This window comes from Peromyscus eremicus, chromosome 9 (assembly GCF_949786415.1).
Source record: "Peromyscus eremicus chromosome 9, PerEre_H2_v1, whole genome shotgun sequence".
NCBI lineage: Eukaryota > Metazoa > Chordata > Mammalia > Rodentia > Cricetidae > Peromyscus > Peromyscus eremicus.
Window position 1 is genome coordinate 57,096,895 of NC_081425.1, and position 17,236 is coordinate 57,114,130.

The following is a 17,236-nucleotide window of genomic DNA, read 5'->3' on the forward strand; positions in this document are numbered from 1 at the left end:
CTGAATCTAGTTGGTTCTATTCAGGTGAGGAGCTGCCTTCCTCTGGTGGAGTCCCCTCTGGCGCTCATCCCACCCTTTACCTCTAGCCCTTGCTGGGTAGCACGGGAACTTTGCTGCCATCCTTGGCTGAGAAGCCCTTTCTGTCTCCAGTGTTCAGGCTGTACAGCTCTAAGCACTGTTGTTGAGGAACTTGGTGCCCCACTTAGAACACCCAAGAGGCCAGCTCCCCTGACTCCATGTCCATCTTCTCTCTTTAAATAAGACTGGCTCCATACAGCCATAATTAACTCGCAAACTCATGATGGTGTACTGTGATCAAATGAAGGTTTGCTGAATCTTTTTTCAAATTGTAACCATGGTAATTGAGGGGGGTGGCATAGAATGAATATATAAAAGTATAATGGCAATTGTTCCGAATGACTGAGTGTCCTCCTGACATGTAATTAGCTGTTTTAGCAGGATGTAGATTGGCATGGTCATAATTAAGAGGATTTCTGTCCTTTATGTGGTGGAGAATAGCAGGGCACCCATCCTTGTTCCCTTTGAGCACTAATGCTCCCAAGAACATTTGGAACAGCAGTTCAGTAAACCAAATAATGACATAGGATTCATGTCCCACCCAAGTGAGAAAGGATAGGGAAGCAGTTCAGGTCCAGAATGGATTGCTTCTTGCCTGCAGCTAACTTGTAAATTCTCTGAAACCTCTGTCCAGTTTCAACCTATGCTACTTGGGGCAGAAACTAGGCAGCCTCTGGCAGAGCCCCCCTGTCCCCATCCTCTCACTGGAGGCTGGAACACCTCCCCTGGGGACACCTGCTGCTTTGCGGGGCTTCCAGGACTTTTAGACTCTTCCTTGGGAACTTGATTATTTCCAGAACAGATGACAAGAACAGGTACAAGTTGACCTCACACCGGAATGTGTGGACTCGGGCATTCCTCAGGAGCGGGAAGCTGTGTCTGCATACCCCGACCTGCGCATAGCGGGCTTGTTCTGCTATTGCATGCCTCCTCGTGCTATTCTGCTGTCAGTACTGGGTTCTTGGCTCTTCGGAAGCCATGTTCACCCCCCCCCCCACCCCGCCCTACCCCCTTGTTTTTCTTTGTGCACCTGTGCCTTCAGGCAGGCAGCATGTAATCCTCATAGCCTGCGGCGTCCTCAGGACTAGGAGCTGTAGACACTGGCTAGTCCTCCAGTTGATGCTTAGTCTGGCCTTTTTTTTTTTCTTTCTAGTCATCCTTTGCAGGAGCCTTGATTCAATTAGAGGATCAGAAGGGTCCACAGGAATGCCAGCAGCTACCAGTGCTAAGTGGCCTTTTCTAAGCTCTCCTGCCCGTGAGGCTCACGACTCAGGTGAGGTTAGCTGGAGTCCATGAGCCCTGTCCTTTCTCAGGCTGGATACTGCGGGTGTGGTTAGTAGCCATGTGTGTCTTCGCCCTTTCTACAGAATGTGCCCCCTCTCACCCAGAACACTACTCAACCAAGATGCTGGTTTTAGCTTTGTCATGTGGAATGGCTGGGGTCGAGTACTTGCCTAGAAGGGTCTAGAGAGCCCTCTTCCCTCAGCACACAGACGCACAGAGGTGAGGAGAAGATTCTGTTCCTGGAGATGCTCCGGTGTGATCCCTCCCACATACCTTCGATGACGTGCACACAGAACGGTGGTCCTAGAAGGGTGGCCAGGGCTGCCGCTTCTGTCAAAGTCACCTTGTGGTCCCTTTCCCTGCCGGCAGGTCAGAGGTGTGGTCCTTGCTGAGGACTGGATTTTTTAACCCTCTCTCACTTTGCAGCTGCTGAGCAGTAGCAGTCTCCGGCAGTTTCAGGTTCGCTGCCTTCTGATTCGATTCTGAGAAGTCACTAGTTGAGCGAATTTTGTGATTTGTGTGATACGTACTGCACAGCAGCAGAACGCTATAATTACCTGTGAGCATTTGGACAGACCGGATTGACGTTCAACAAGAAGCCCCAATGTGGTCTGCCTGGGTGCGCCAGGGGGCCATTCTGATTAAAAACACCCTATCCAGGGTAAATATTCCTGTATTCCCACAGAAACCCCCACCTCAAAACACAAAACTGGCTTCGTCATCAAGGACAGTGTAGGTAGTATTTGCCTCTGAATAGCTTTTTCTTCTTCTTTTTCTTTTTTAAACTAATCCCAGAAATGATTATTGTAAGAGTCGGAAGATAGTGGCATTTGGGGAATGTGTCATCTCGTTCTGCTGAGGTCACTGCCAACCTGCTTGCTCTTCTCCGGCAGCACTGGGTCACCCCAGGGCCACCGGCACTTGCCCTGTCGTCTTCTCTGCAGCTGAATTTTCAAGCACTGCCTCGGCTGTGGGGTGCTAGACCCCAGCCCTCCCCACCCGGCAGTGACCGCCACAAGCTTGTTCTTTTCAGTTCTTGAGGCACTTAACTCCTGGGACTTTGAGGCCTCGTGCTGGAGTTCCCAAGGGTTTGGTGAACCCTGCCCGCCATCCCTCTACCAGAGTCAGAAAGGAAGGTGGGGGCATTGTGGAATCCAAGGTTCTGGTGTCCTGGTATTATTCTGGTATTAGTGCCACCCTGCTGTGGCCTTGGCCCCTCAACACTGACCAGCCCATATGTAGATACCTGAAGACACCCAAATTTAGGCCTAGAATAAGAACTTCTTAATATCCAGAATCCAGGAACAGAGCAAGCTGCCTCCGGGTCCTGTGGAAGCTAAGTGACTGTTGGTCGGACACTGATGACCTGCTGGGCCCTCCCCACCTTCCTTTCTAACTCTCTCACAAAATTAGGTTCTCCAGGAGTTGGCTGGGTCACTGTCCTCTTCTGATCTCCTGTCACATCATGGGTAGCCTTACAGCCCAAGAGAATGAAAAGCACTGAGGAACAAAGTTGAAGGACCCAGCAGGCCGCCTCTTGGGGCTGCTGACACCTTGTTAGACTAGCTGGCCAGTGGGGTCTTAACATTGTCCTCATTCTACCCCCAAACACCTTGAGTTGGAGAGAAAGAGTATGTGTGCCTTTCATTTTGGTATGATCAAGATTTTGCATCTCTGTTGGTGGCCAAAGGTGCCATGGAAATTGTGGAATAGGGTCAGTGCCTGTCGCCTACCCAGGGCTCGAGACAGGCAGGTCCCGGGACTTGTGTTTGAAGGTTCGTTGCTCCTCCAGGATTTAGCTTCCCAGCACTTCCAGGTCGAATCTCTCCCCAGTCTTGTTTTGTACCTTCCTGAGCCCAGAAACCTCTCCCATTTTACTTTACTGGAACTAACCTGTGAGGCTGTCTGTCCACTCCATGGCTTGCTGAGGATGTGACATTAGAAACCAGATGGCATTAGAGTTGTATGAACACAAACAGCAGCCATTGTACAGATGCTTCCTGGGCCCTGTCTGCAGGCGGGGAGGTGCCTGTGTGAGTTGTGTGTGCTGAGTGGAGGTGAGTGCGCATGGCTGCTTTCGGAAAGCAATCCCTTTATCATTTGCCTTGATGCCTACGTTGACTGTACTGAAATCTGTGGGGACCTCATCACGCATCTCAGAAAATGGGCACCAGAAGAAAACCAAAGTTCTTGGGGGGTGGTTAGAGCCTTTTTCTTTCCAAGCACTGGCCATCCTGGCAAGCTTTCTCCTTCCTGCTCTTTGGTTCTACCACAACACCACTATGAAAGCTCCCTTCTTCTCTTAGTGGTTCTCACAAGGACCCTGAACAGTGTGTCAGGGTAGCCTGCAGCTCATCAGGTGCAGATCAGGGACCACAGCGGCCAAACTGGCCCCTGAGCCACCACATAACTTCACTGGCTGCCCGGTAGGACACACTCTGCTGGAAGGTCGGTGCCCTAGAGAGTGTGGCAGTTGCCTCCCTGGAAGAGCCTACAGGCTTCTCTGAGGTCATGGGCTCAACCTCCCCTCCATGGCCATGGTTACGTTGAGTCTGCAGTACCTTCAGGATCAAATTCTCATTTATGTTTTAAGTGCCTAAGCAAGTTACAAACCTCTGGGACCTGCCCAAGAGTTGGCCTGTGCCCTGTCCTTCCCACCATGCGCCCCCACCCACCCAGTGCCCCTGCCATTCTGCAGGCAGAATGGTCACAAGGGCAAGTAAGGGGAGAGGGCTGGCTTTGTCACTGTTCGCTGTGTCCCTTCTGTTGATGTGACTGTGGTCTTGGATCATAGGGAGTTTTAAGGAGTCTGCTTAGCTAATAGCTCAGTGGCTACTGAGTGAAGCAGGACAGAGACGGCCTCTGAGCAGAATTCTGTCTCTCAGCACCCGGAGAACACTTCCAGCTCTAAGAGGCCTGGCAGGCAGGGGTCATAGCTGATAAACCTGTGCCCCTTTGCCACCATGAGTACTGGAGCCCTTGCCACATCTACAGCCCAGATACCAGGGAGCCAGGAACCAAGGGTCATCATCAGTGGAGTTGTAGAAAGATCCAGTGTGCATTTTTAAAAAGGAGTTGTTTTGTTTTGAGAATAATTTAAGTCTGAACTAGATCCAGGCCTTTATTTACGTGGGCTATAGGACAGATGAGTGGGAAAGGAACAATCCATAGACAGGCACCTTATTTTCATGACTAACCCAGGATTTCTTTTGTTCCGACTATGGAGTAGTGCAAACACTGGGCATTCGCATGGAACAGGCCTGGACGACCTCACCAGTGAGCTGCCTCACCTAGAGAAGGGAAGGCTGTGGGGGAGCAGCCCCTGAGGAGTGCTGTTCCCCTCCTCTAGATGGTGCACTCATGGTCTACCGAGCACCTGTCAGGCCCGGTGTAACTGAGGAATGTCAGCCAGATGCGTGATTGGGGGGACAGCCGAGTCAGAGCATCAAGAGGGCCAGGGTTCCGGGCTCTGACTGGACTTGAACATTCTAGAGCCGAATGCTAAGGAGTGAGAGCCACTCCTGTTGAGCACAGCTTGTGTAGTTCACTGGGCTGGGGACAAGCTGGCACGGCCAGCTGGGAAGTGGAAAGCAGGCTCACGTGTTTGACCGGACACCAGGGACCAGACGTCTTGAGGTTGCCTGCAGGTATTCATCGTGATGGCTGTGTAGGATCCTGCCAGATGAGTGGGGGCGGGGGCAGAGCGCCCTCCTGGCCTCGGCCGTTGTGTGTCTTAGTCTCTGTGTTTCCCTTTGGTGTCTCCTCTGGTCTCTGTCCCCATCTTGTGTGCCATGTATCCCTGAGGGTGTCACACCTGTGTCTGCGTCTGCCGTCAGGTGTCCAGTCTACCTCAAGGGGTCATCATGGCAAGCTCTGTCCACATGGAATCCTCCTTACATGCCACACACACTGGAATGTATCCCGTCCCATCCCCATAACCTCCTGACCCCATCTTTCCCGTAATCACCACAGACTCCTAGTGCAAATTGGATGCTGCTTTAAATGTGAAAAAATTGTTCAAAAGCTATAAAATCTGAATGAAAGCTAAAGCTGAATTTATAAGCCTTGTTGCATATGAGCCAAAAGTGCAAAAAGCTCTATATAATGAACTAACCTGCCACTCGTATAAATATAAATATATATAAATATATTAAAACCAGACTGTTCTACAAATTGTGTATTTGTATTTTTGTGTACGTACAATTTTTCTGCTAAGCAGAAGGAGGGTGTAGTATAGGGCGCTGTGAGAAGAGATTCGGTTAATCCCACTTCTTTGTTACTTATTTTTGTTAACATCAGATGCCTGTCTTCGTCTTCTGTGTAACACTGTTTGGAAAGCTGCAGTATCCTTCTTCCTTAGGCCAGTCTGTGATGATAAAGCTGGGCTCAGAGAGGTGTCTTGGCCACCCAGCAGAGGGGAGCAGGGCTTACCTCCCACCGTGCCCCTCAGGGTGGCTTGCACCCTGAGACCAGGCATGGCTTTCTGACTTGTCTCTGGGAAGCAGACTCCCCTCCTAGAAACCGACTTCCCAGACAGGATCACTGGATACTCAAGACCCAGGGAGCAAGGGGAACGTCTGTCGCCGCCCAGGCGGCTCTGCTGGCTGTCACTGGGCCATACCCTCCCCCCCCTCCAGGTAGCTGCTGCCTTTTCAGACAGGGTTACCAGATGCCTCCCCTCGGAGCTATCACCAGACCTCCTGTCCTCGACCTGCAGCATCTCAGAACCCACTTTGCTGGTGCTAAACAGGAGAGGGGTTAGAGTGGCTGCCAGTAATGGCCAGAACCAACCCGCCAGAGCCAAGACAAGCTTGGGTGCCCACCTCTGCCCACATGCTCCCAGCCCCCTCCTGGGCCCCTGTGGAGCCTGCTCTAGGAAGTGATACTGCACCTTCCCAGTAGGACTCGGATTATAACCATGTGTGATGACTGTAGCAAGAAGCTCTTGTTTCTGGATGTAAATGGTCAAAGAAACAAGTGCTCTACTGTATTGATTAAATAGTTCCGATGAGTCCTGGTTCATTGTATCTCCTATTCTGGATTAGTGCCTTTTGGACAGTAGACTGTTCTGTAATTAAAATGTAGTATACTGCTTTTTTGTACAGTTTTGTTTTAATAAAACTTTTTTTTAATTTGTGTTTATTTTAGTATTGTACCTATTAGAGAATAAAATGTATAACTGAGCAAAGGCTGTCTGGGATTTCTTTGGATCCAAAACTTTAATGGGGGAGGGGGAGGGGACAGTGTGCCTGGTTGGCTGAAGTGGGTACAGGTGTCTGTTCTGTGCACCTCCCTCGTGCATTTTCAGGGTCTTGGCTTTGTTTTCCAGTCCTGGGGCTCAAACATGAGGCCTCTCGCATTCCAGACACGTGCCATGCCCCCATTGCCTTTCAGGCTTTCCAAAGGGACTGGGGAGCTGAGAGATCATAGCACCAAGGCCCAAGCAGGAGCAGCCCTGCCCCTTCTGACCCTGTGCCCCATGTCACCCTAAGGGATCTTTTAGGAACCCCCAAGCCCCAACCACAGTGGCCCAGTAGGAGCTTAGACTGCCTGCATTCCCATTGTGTGCCTATGTTTGGGGAGGGGCACCCAGTAAGGCTCCACCCCAAGGATCACAGCCAAGCTTAAGGTGCTATCCCTTTTTGATCTCTCTTCATTTCCTGTTGCAGCCAGCCCTACCCTGGACCTCTTAAAGGAGCCAGCTCCAGAAGCTGTATCTGGAGCAGCAGAAATAGAAAGCAGCAGCTTTGTTATCTGTGTTCTGGTTTTCAGGGGAGAGCAGAGCGGGGACCAGGTCTCAGCCTTCCCTCTCCCACAAAGACTGAGATCAACCGTTCTCCCTTCATGGTAGGGCATACAGAGGGGCTGCAGACTCTGAAGCTGCCATCTGGAGTCTAACGGGCACGGCTCAGGCAATCAGGACACAGACTAGAAAAAACAGGCCTATCCCTACCTCATGGGGCTGCAGTGTTTGGCCCCAAACTCCTATTTCAACCTATGCCCAAGTCTCATCAGCCTGGGCACATGCACTACATGGCTAAGCATCTCCCTGGGGTACCCCCTCCTCTCTGCATCCAAGAGACGGTGCAGGCTACACTCCAGGCTCAGGATCAGTGCGCACGTTCCTTGAGTAACTTGGTAAGCCAAGAGGGAGCCAAGTGTGACACCCGCTAGGGCCCATGCCAGGGCTTGGTATGGACTAGACATCTCCTGGGGCTGCCTGGTAACAGCAGCCTAGAAAAGATGATGTATCCATCCCACCCCCCAACACCCTGTGCTGGATCAGTTCCATTCAGAATCCTGCCTCATCTCTCATGGGGCTGCCCCTAGCTGCCACATTTCTGTCGCTGCTTGCCAGAGCTTACCTCTGAGAATAACTCTGCTGCACTTGGGAATACAAACAAGTCCTGTGGAGACAGAAGCTGCCTATGGCTGATGGCACCTTCCCCAGGCCTCCATGTGGCCTTGACGCTGCATTCCCAGGCTATTCTATTGATGGGACATGGGCAGAATGATGCCTAGGTGCAGGGAGAAAACCAGGAGCAAGTCCTGAAGCCTGAAAATGGTACTTTGCTGTGGCAGGGTGGCTTGGAGTGGGGTTCCAGAGGAAGCAAAGGAGGCCTGGTCACTTCCCTAACACAAACCAGGAAGGGCAGGCTTCCTGGTAAGGCAGGCCAAAGCCAGGTTCCACAGCCCACAGGGCACGTCTATTTCTGCAGCAGTAGAAAGGCTTTGTGCTCTCTAGTTGAGTCCATAGTGGGGCCTATCTCACAGGCTGGAGCAGATGGTGAAAGCCCTGCCTGAAAGCGGGGGACCCACACATACACACTGCTATGTGTTCTTAGCTGGCCCTGAAGCCCCAGTTTCTTTTGAGTCTAAGAGCCCAGGAGTTCCTGTTGCTGCCTGGCTTCTATAAGGGGCTGATGTGAGTGAGGAATTGGAGACAGGCCAAGATGCCAAGGGGGCCTCCCAGGGTCTCTGGTCCAAACCTGTGGGCCACAGAAATTTGTGCCCTGGGACTTACTGCTCTCTCTGAACTTCTGTTCATCTTGAAAAGCTCTAGGACCACCACCAAGGGATAGCATAGTAAGCTCAAGTCCAAAGTAAGGGTAGGGAAGAACAGTTAGGACAGATCTCGGATATAAGCAAGAAACCATCTGGCTTTATTTAGAAGCTGTTGGTCACTTCATGGAAAGGCATTTATGGTACAAACTTACAGTAGTTTGGTTCATCGTACAACATAGATCATCATCTTTACTATTCATTACAGGGTCTTTGGATTTGTAATTCCCATTTAATATGTACCAGATCACTGTAATCCTGGAATCAACATCACTTCATGTGAGCTCATATTTACATGATCCACACACCCATACTGTCCCAACTCTCCCAAAACCATGAGTGTCCACAGCCTGACAGGAAGGCACCACAGACTTTAAGAAAAAGATGCTTTGGGTAGTGTCTGGGGCTGGAAGCACAGGCTAGACACTGGCCCCAGGGAAGGCACTAGAGATGGCCCTATAGTCACTGACCTGAGGTGACCTGGGCCTTGAGGCACAAGAAGCTCTACATTACCCTCCATGGGCAACACACAGCACAGGCAGCTTGGGCAGGTAGGTCAATGCTACCTGAGCCACTCACCTGCTTCCCACAGGGAACCACTAAGGCATGAGGTGGTGGGGAAGACCACCGACGTGGAAACATCGTCTATACCTCTGAACTCCTCAAGGACCACATCATTAAACACAGCCCAGAAACAACGGCTCTCTGCCCCTTAGACCTGGGACCCAACTACACACCCACTACCTGCCTCCCACTACCTGATATGTTAGCGACCATGACCCTATATATCTCATCACTTCCAGCTGCAAGTAGTGTTAGTCTGCTCCAAGAGCAGTAAGTAATGGACAGAGGCTGCAGCTGGCCATGTCTGGCCTCATCTAGTGTAGCAGCCCAGGAAGAGCAAAGCTTACTCTTCAGTCCGCAGGGGACATGTGGGTCACAGTGCAACCCAGGTGCAGTAAGGCCTGCAGGCCTGCAAGGACTTAAGATCCACCTCTTCAGACCCGGCCTGAAGTGCCAGCTTTCCTGAGGTCACCTCCCTGCCCTCAGCAGACACACAGGGTCCCCTCAGCCATAGGGACGGCTCATAAGAAACACCCATGCAGATAAACTTGCCAGCATGAGCCCCCAAACTTCACTTCCATTAAATCCCATCCATCCTGAGCACCGAGGTACAAGAATGACAGAGCCTTCTGTAAAGACAGACTGCCCTTACAAAACAGCTCCAAAGCTGGGCCCCACTGGAGACCGTGGCGGAGCTGCCCTGGACCAGGTGCTCTGGCCAGTTGCCTGTGAAGCTGGAGCGCTTCACCTGAAGGGTGTCCTGCAGGGCTCGGTGGAAATGGTACTTTTTGGAGGCAGGGGGAACTCTACGGCAGCCTGGGGGTGAGAAGGGCTGGGGGAACCTCAGGTCCAAGGAGCCAAGAGGAAGGAGAGAAGGTGGTCCCAGAACCAGCAGACAACAGCTGGCCAAGCTACATCACCCAGGATTTGCACTGCTCTGGAGAGCTCCAGCTAACAAGATTTCAGACCACTGGTGTGCTGCAGTGCTAACTCAGCAACACACACCTAGAGGGTATTCCCCAAATGTCAGCCGAGGGAGCGAGGGCTGGTGCCCGCCTCTGGCTGGCAACTCCAGACATCTGTACTGTTCCAGAAGGGGATGGAGGCAGGTCTCTCTTGGTAGAACCTCTGCCAGCCCAGACCCTGCTGACAAGAACAGAACACCACTCAACTCCTCGGCTGGGGCTTCTGTGCAGGCACAAGGCAGAGTCTGCACCTCTGCCAGGGAGACCATCCACCCTTCTGGCTCTAAGCCAGCCCCTGGTCAAGGTGTGGGCAAGCAGATGTAGTGAAGTTTATACTGGGCTAATCAGACAACACAGACTGTCCAGACTGAGGCCACAGGGTCAGGGGAGGCTGAGGACCTGGCAGGAGCCTGGGAGCCTGCTGCTACTTCCTTAAGAGGCTTAAATCCTCACTGAACCAATTCCTCAACAAAAGCTTTCTGGGTGTGGTTCTTAAGGGTCACAGGGGCAGGCAGATCTCTGTGAATTTGAGGCCAGCCTGTTCTACAAAGTGAGTTCCAGGACAGCCAGGACTGTTAGACAAAGAAACCTTGTTGAAAAATCAAAGATTCTGAGAGTCAAAACTTACAACAAGCTGCCAAGAATACCTGGTGTAAATTCTGACATAGGGCAGGGCCTGGGACAACAGAGACTGGGTGGCTTTGACCTGCCCGCTCAGCCCCCTACACAGACTCAGAGGCCACACACATCCCAGCAAAGAGGTGGTCGGTAATGCCTTGGGATAGACCATGGCGGCAGCACATATCCGAGGAAGGAAAATGAGGACAGTTGTCTCCTCACTGCCTAGCTGCCCAGCTGCTGGCCCAGGTGTAGTCAGGGTTTAGGAATTATCATGGAGTCAAACACTACCCAGTTGTTCCCTGAAACATGGCAGATCCAAACGAGGTGTTGATGGCCTGAGCTGTGTCCAACCCCAGGGTCTGCCTTCACCCCAGTGACAATAAGGTCACAATGCATCTGCAGACAAGCAACACAAGGGTGGCTTCATTTGCTGGCCACCTCCAGCAGCCACCAAGAGGCTGCAGCTCCAGGTAGCCAGAGGCCAGTGCAAGGCAGGCCCTAGGCGAACACCCTCTGACAGACAGCAGTTGTGGTTCACGAGTCATTTCAGTTTTGAAAAGAATAAATTAAATAAATAGAGGTCAAGCATCCTGTTAGGAAATGAACAGCCAACAGAAAAGACTTTCTGCTGTAAAGATTGGACACCTGCAGAGATGTCCCCCAGAAGCCCTGTGTGCCCCACAGAAGGATGGGACATGGTTGGGGGACTGAGGAAGCACCCGGCCGGCGCACAGAGGATGGTGTGGGTGCTGGTCCCCGGGCAGGAGAATGAATTCCTGTGTGTGAAGGGCAAGACACAAACTAAGACATTAGTAAAGTCAGCAGAATAAGGAAAAGGGAAGCCCAACAAACCTGGCTGGGACGCCCTCATTTCAGGCAGGCAGGGAGGAGCTGGCCTGACTCCAGCCCTGCTACCCAGCTACCATCCCACAAGTCTCTGGGCTCCCAGAACCTTCCACCCCCAACCGGAGGAGCACAGCTGAGGGGCCCCTGCCTTCTTCAAGTAGAGGAAGAAATGCAGCTTCCAGGTTCCCAGGGAGGACGGAGACCAGGCTGTCCACCATCCCTGCATCGTGCAAAAAGCATTCATGGCCCTGCTCCCATGGGAGGGGTGTCCTCCAGGGAGCTGCCAGCTCTTTCCCTTCCCATCAGTGTCCACCAGAGGAGGTGCAGTTCAGCTGGCCCAGGACTTCCGGTTCTCGGGGTTCTTGTGGCTCCGGTCGCCCTTGGCCAATGCAGCTGTCAGTGAGGCCAGGTTGGTGGCAGAGCCCGAGATGGTAGCACTCCTGCGGGCCTCTGGGGCTCCCTGAGGCTGGAGCCCTGCACTGCGCCTGCGCCCAGGGCCTGCAGCCCTGCGGACCCGGCTTGGCCTCACCAGCAGCCCATAGCCAGGGTTGCATCTGAAATACTGCTTCCCGCCAATGGAGCCATCATTCTTTCCTGCAGGGAAAGGAGGAAGCGTCATGGAGGAGCCTGTGCGGCACGCAGTCACCGTCCTCACCATGCCCATCACACTGCCACCTCAGGGCCACCACCCAACCCAGTCACTGCCACGGTTCAACAGGGTCCTGGTGAACCGGTGAGCCTGCAGCTCAAGACGGCAAACAGTGGTCACCAGGACAGACAACCCCTTCGCCCTGTGGTCTCAAGTAGAAGAAGCCTTGCACAAAGACCGGCCGAGGAGCCGGGAGGCCATCAAGGCAGAGCTGGCTCTTGCTCCTCCAGGGCACCAGTCCCTTCATGAGAATGCAAATGTGAGCCCAGGGCAGGTGACCGGGTTCACCCAGGAGGAAGCTAGCAAAACCGCCGCCCGCCGAAGAGTGTGTCAGCAGATGCCACCGAGTAGGCTAGCAGATGCCACACTGGGGTGTCGACAATTTCCTCTGACAGGCGAACAGGGGATGTTATAGGGAGATGGAGCAGACGGGAAGAACCACCTGGAGGCCATGGTGACCAGGCCATCTTTTAGCATCCACCCTCCCGCTCGTCTCTGGGAAGTAAGCCAGGGCCACAGCGGTTGCTCTGCCTCTCTACTTCTCCAACATCCTGACACGTAGCTGTTTTGGTCACTGCCACAACTCTCTTAACTGGCTCCCTCTCCCCCCAGCTCCACATCATCAGGTGTCAGCAAACCAAGGCCCAGCTGTAAGCACACCACAGCTCAGCGCAGGGATGACTTTCCCCCAGCGTGGCCCTCAGGGCACCTAGCATTTCTGTGTCTCCGAATCACTTGAGAGTGAGCCTTCCCTGGCATGTAGCTCTCCCACCTTTCCAACTCAGAGACCTGTCCTTCATGACCTGTTCGGATGCCACACACTATCTGTCACCTTGACACTCCTCCCTAATGGTCCCCCCTCCAACCATCGGTTCTTGGCTGCAGCCGCTCCGAGCCTGACCACTGTTCCCCACACCTCCCACAACCTTAACCACAATCCTCTCCAGCCCACACAGCTGCCACCTCTCAAGTGAACTTCCTGTTCCCATCACTCCCGTGTGTGTTCCACAAGGGGTGATCTTTGCAAGCCCTGACCAAAGTGCACTAACTCCCATAAGCCCTTGGGTGCAGACACCAGTGCCCCTCCGGCCTCACGGCCCGTCTTCCCGCTGGCCACCAAAGAGCAAGCTGGGCCACACTCAGGAGCACTGCCATGCTGTCCTGCCTGACCACGGTGGCAGCCGCTCTCCCGGCTCTGCTTCCGGAATCCTTTGTTTCTCTGCTGCATGTTGCTGTGGTATTGCTGACCCTCAGCACGTTCCCTTCACAGCACTTACAACTATCAAAACGTGTTGATTCACTTAGCATTTTCTCCCCCGCACAACTAGAAGTCAAGTGGGGGGCGTGGCCCACCAGAATGTATTTGAACCCAGCACAGCGATGTGAACAGAAGCACGTGCTTCGTTCCTGCTGCTGAATTAAATTACTTGCTAATTCTTCAATTCTTGAGTTCAACTGCAGACACAGAATTCTTCCTGAATCTCCCTTTGCACTTTGCGAAAAGCAAATCTGAAATGTTTTTCCAGCCTGTGCTGCAGCTAACATCTTGAACCACTTCCAATCAAGGCACCCTGTCAGATTATTTTTAAAGATAGTGACTTCACAGGAAGCACTCGGCTCAGGACAAGGGTGCCATTTTGGCCTGTGCCTGTAGCCAGGGATGAATGAGCCTGTGAGGTCCCAGGCTGACTGAGAGACATGGGGGCCTAGTGCTGGGCTCTGAGGGCGCCCTCCTAAAGGCTGGAGTCCACCCTGGCAACAAGCTGCTAGCTCTGGCTGAGTGTCCTCCATAAACTTGGGGGCGCAAAGCAGCTGAACTGTAGCCCAGGGCTGGGCAGGGCACAGCTGTCAGTGGCCATGAGACGCCCCTGTGAAGTGGCAAGTGTGTAACAATGGAGTCCAGTGACGGCGGGCAGCTCAGTAAGTACACTCAAAACCACCGAACCGTATGCTCCGCGTGGCCCAGGTTGGAAATGAGCACCCAATAAAACGCCTGCAACCAGGGCTGAAAGAGCCTGAGAGGCCAGAGTGCTGGGCCCCCAGGAGCCTAGTCCTACAGGATAAAGCAGCAAAGGCAAATGTCTGGGGAGAACCCTGCGCAGTGGTTCTCTAGGGCCTCCCTGCTTTCTGACCTGAGACTCAGGAGCCTGCAACAATACCATCTCTCCTCACCTCAAGCCTCCACCCTCACGGCCCAGGGCCCTGGAGTCTCAAGAGCACTGAATGCAGCCTGAGGTGGTGATGCTGCTGCTACAAATTTACAAAGCACACCGTGTGTGGTGGCAACCGACTGTAGTCCCAGGCACTGGCGAGGCTACACAAGAGGCTCACTGGGCCCAGTCATTCCGGTAAAATTATTACCAAGTTCACAGCAGTTTGGAGTGACTACCTTGACTCTCTGATGTATTCTGAGACTTTAGATGCTAGCATCTGGTTTATGAAGGGTCAGGAGGCTCACTGGGCACATCCCAGCTTCCCTTTCTGCCAGTCCACATTCAGCAGGGTCGTGTTCAGCAGGGGAACCCACAGCCTACTCACCTGAAGGCAGGTCCAGCTCCACACCAATCCATGTTCCCTCCTGGAAATCAGTGGGTCCAATGTACCTCACAATACCCGTCTTGTTGGTGCCCACAACAACATACTCTCCCTCTCTGAGCCACTCAGGGACTTCGCTGGCCTCCTCAGAGTCGGATGTCACTTCCAGCCTCCCCAGGGCTTGTCCCCCAGCATTACTGAGCTCTTCTGAAGCCAGTGGGTCCTCCTCAGCGCCAGAGGAGACACCCCCCAGCATGCCCGTGAAGGACTTAAGCTCTGAGGTCCGCACTTTCCGGATTCGGAATGGGGATGTGGGGGGCACTGTAGATGTGGGTTCAGAAAGAAGAGGTGGTCTGGGAACCTCCAGCTCTGTGCTTTGACTAGGTGTGGCAGGCAGTACCTGGGGCTCCTCCGGGGCAGGTGGATGGCTCTGTGTACAGGAGAGGAAAGCCAGCTCAGGCTCTGGGGTGACCTGACTCGGGGCAGAGGGGGACCCAGGTGTCTGGTTGCCGGGGCCTGAGGTGTCGAGGCCTAGAGTGAACGTCTCTGATAAGGTGGCAGTAGAGACGCTGTGAGAGAAGTAGCCACTAGAAGCTTCGCTCAAGGGGCTGGGGGGTCCATCCTGCCCTTCTGGGGCTTGAGTAACCACCACGGTAGATGGAGAGGAAGACACTTTGACAGGTTTGTCGCAGATCTTTACTGCGGGGCCCACCGTCGGCACCATGGACTCCAAAGCCCCACCAGGCACAGGGCTGCCTCGGTGAACCTGCAGAAGGGCAGAAGGTATACTGAGGAGAGTTAGAAAAGGCCTTCCCACCCAATCAAAGCCCGTGGGGCTAGCTCCACCGGCTCCACCGGCTCCACGCTGAAGCCTGGGAAGAAGGAGCTGCTCCTGGCTGAGGAACACACCTGGAGCAAACATGGCCAGAGCTTGCCTTGGCCCTGTAGCCAGTGCCAGGTGAGCACTGGCTGTACCTGTGTTCAGGAGTGGCTGAGCAGCACCAGCCCTGTGTATCTGCAGCTCATCTTCCAGAGATGCTCATCCTGCACTGGGGACAGGCCGGGAGGATGCGAGGCAGGCCCCTTGCTCCAGGCAGCATGCAGCAGTACACACTAGCCTCACCGTGCCCATCCCAGCTCCCCTGGTCTCGGGGACAGGGAGACTGAAACCCACACTGAAGAGGGCAGACAGCACTTTTCTCTGGCCAGATCCAAAGGGTGACCTCACCTTCAGAGGGTCTGAAAGTGCTTTACAACGCAGGCACCAGGAGGCCCTGACCCCAGACAGTGCTCTGTGGGGGGCTCAGGCTGGAAGTCAAGGTCAAGGAGGAGACCCAGGCTTCCTGTAGCCATGGCTCTTTCTCTAGGCGCTTACTTTTCTGGCTGCTGGTGTCATGTCAGGGCTGGGGGCCTCTAATCCTGGGACATGGGCCAGGAGTTGTCACTAAGCAAGGACAGAGCCAGTGGCAATGGCCTTTCACATCCCTGAGTCACCAGACAGAGGACACAGACACAGAGCTGGCATGTCCGGTGACGGCAGGGTACCCACTAGTCCCAGTGTTTGGGAAGTGAGCTCAGATGTTCTTTCAGATAGCTGAAGCTGCCTGAGGGAGTCGAGCACTGTCTCCCAGTTCTGTCCCCACAGTGCCAGGGAAGGGATGGGATGGGACAAGGTGGAGGGCTGTGCAGAACAGGAAAGCTGCAGCTCAATATTTATGTACAGGAATGGTCACTTTCCATTTGAAACACAGGATTTATTTGAACTGGGAAGCAGCTAAGATCTATAAGTCTCTTCCAGTTTCTTGGCTTAACTCAGCAGTTTGATAAATCACGCATTTTCCCGTGAATTGTCATTTATATTCCTGCTTCCAGAAGCCTTCGTTGCCCACAAGGAACACTTTCTGGGGAGGGAGTGAACAGCACCTCTTGAGATTAACAGCCCATTTTTGTGATGGGGCTCTCACTGAAAACTTACTCAATCTAGCAGATCAATAACTGTCATCGCCATAAATATGCTGAAAGATTAGGCAATCCTTCAATCATTTTTCTTCTACAACTTGGACATGCTTTATTTATTCTTTCCTACTCTAGTTAGCAATCGCTGGGTGCAGGGGGGTGGAACACACAGAGAAGCCGGACATGACCTGCGGCCTTGAGAGAGGGTCCTTTCCACACTCACCCACCAGTGACATTCAGTCACCCCCAGTTCCATCCAGGCTGCTCCGGCCATAGAGGAGCATGAAGGAGAGGCAGAGGCAGCCTCAGGTGACAGGTGCTCCACTGTCCACCTGAGTCAATGGTGGGAGGCCGGTTGCGGGGACTATCAACAGGGATGTTGAAGGGCTTGCCCACGTTCCCCGTGGAAGGGACAAGCCAGGTACAGTGATGGCGCAGACCAGAGACGGTGGAAGGAAAGACGATACACCCTCCGCCCGCTCCCATGCCAGCACCCTGCAAGTACTTCCTCATGGCTGGAGTTGACCTGTCACTTGAAAACTAACTGTTGCCTCTGGACTGTCCAAAGGTTGTGAGGCCACAGGATGAACAGCAGGAGCTGGCACACCAGTGGCCTTGCCAGTGAGAGTCCTGCTCCTGTTCAAAACTGTCTCCACACGACATACGACCATGCTCC

The 17,236-nt window shown here is 53.4% G+C and overlaps 2 protein-coding genes across 4 annotated transcripts in view; one reads left to right on the forward strand and one right to left on the reverse strand.

The window, feature by feature from the left end:
• Hmbox1 (homeobox containing 1) overlaps positions 1 to 5,983 on the forward strand; it is a 136,457-nt gene extending 130,474 nt beyond the window's left edge. For all 3 annotated transcript variants that reach the window (XM_059273472.1, XM_059273475.1, XM_059273476.1), the window contains exon 10: positions 1,232 to 5,983. In XM_059273472.1, the coding sequence (XP_059129455.1) occupies positions 1,232 to 1,321 (90 nt within the window). In that variant the 3' untranslated portion in view covers positions 1,322 to 5,983. The remainder of the gene's footprint in view (positions 1 to 1,231) is intronic.
• A 4,412-nt stretch (positions 5,984 to 10,395) lies between these two features.
• Positions 10,396 to 17,236, reverse strand: part of Kif13b (kinesin family member 13B) — a 94,760-nt gene continuing 87,919 nt past the window's right edge. The window contains exons 36-37 of the mRNA XM_059273479.1: positions 14,608 to 15,370; positions 10,396 to 12,014 (exon numbers count right to left, since the gene is read on the reverse strand). Coding sequence (XP_059129462.1) covers positions 11,749 to 12,014; positions 14,608 to 15,370 — 1,029 coding nt within the window. The 3' untranslated portion in view covers positions 10,396 to 11,748. The remainder of the gene's footprint in view (positions 12,015 to 14,607; positions 15,371 to 17,236) is intronic.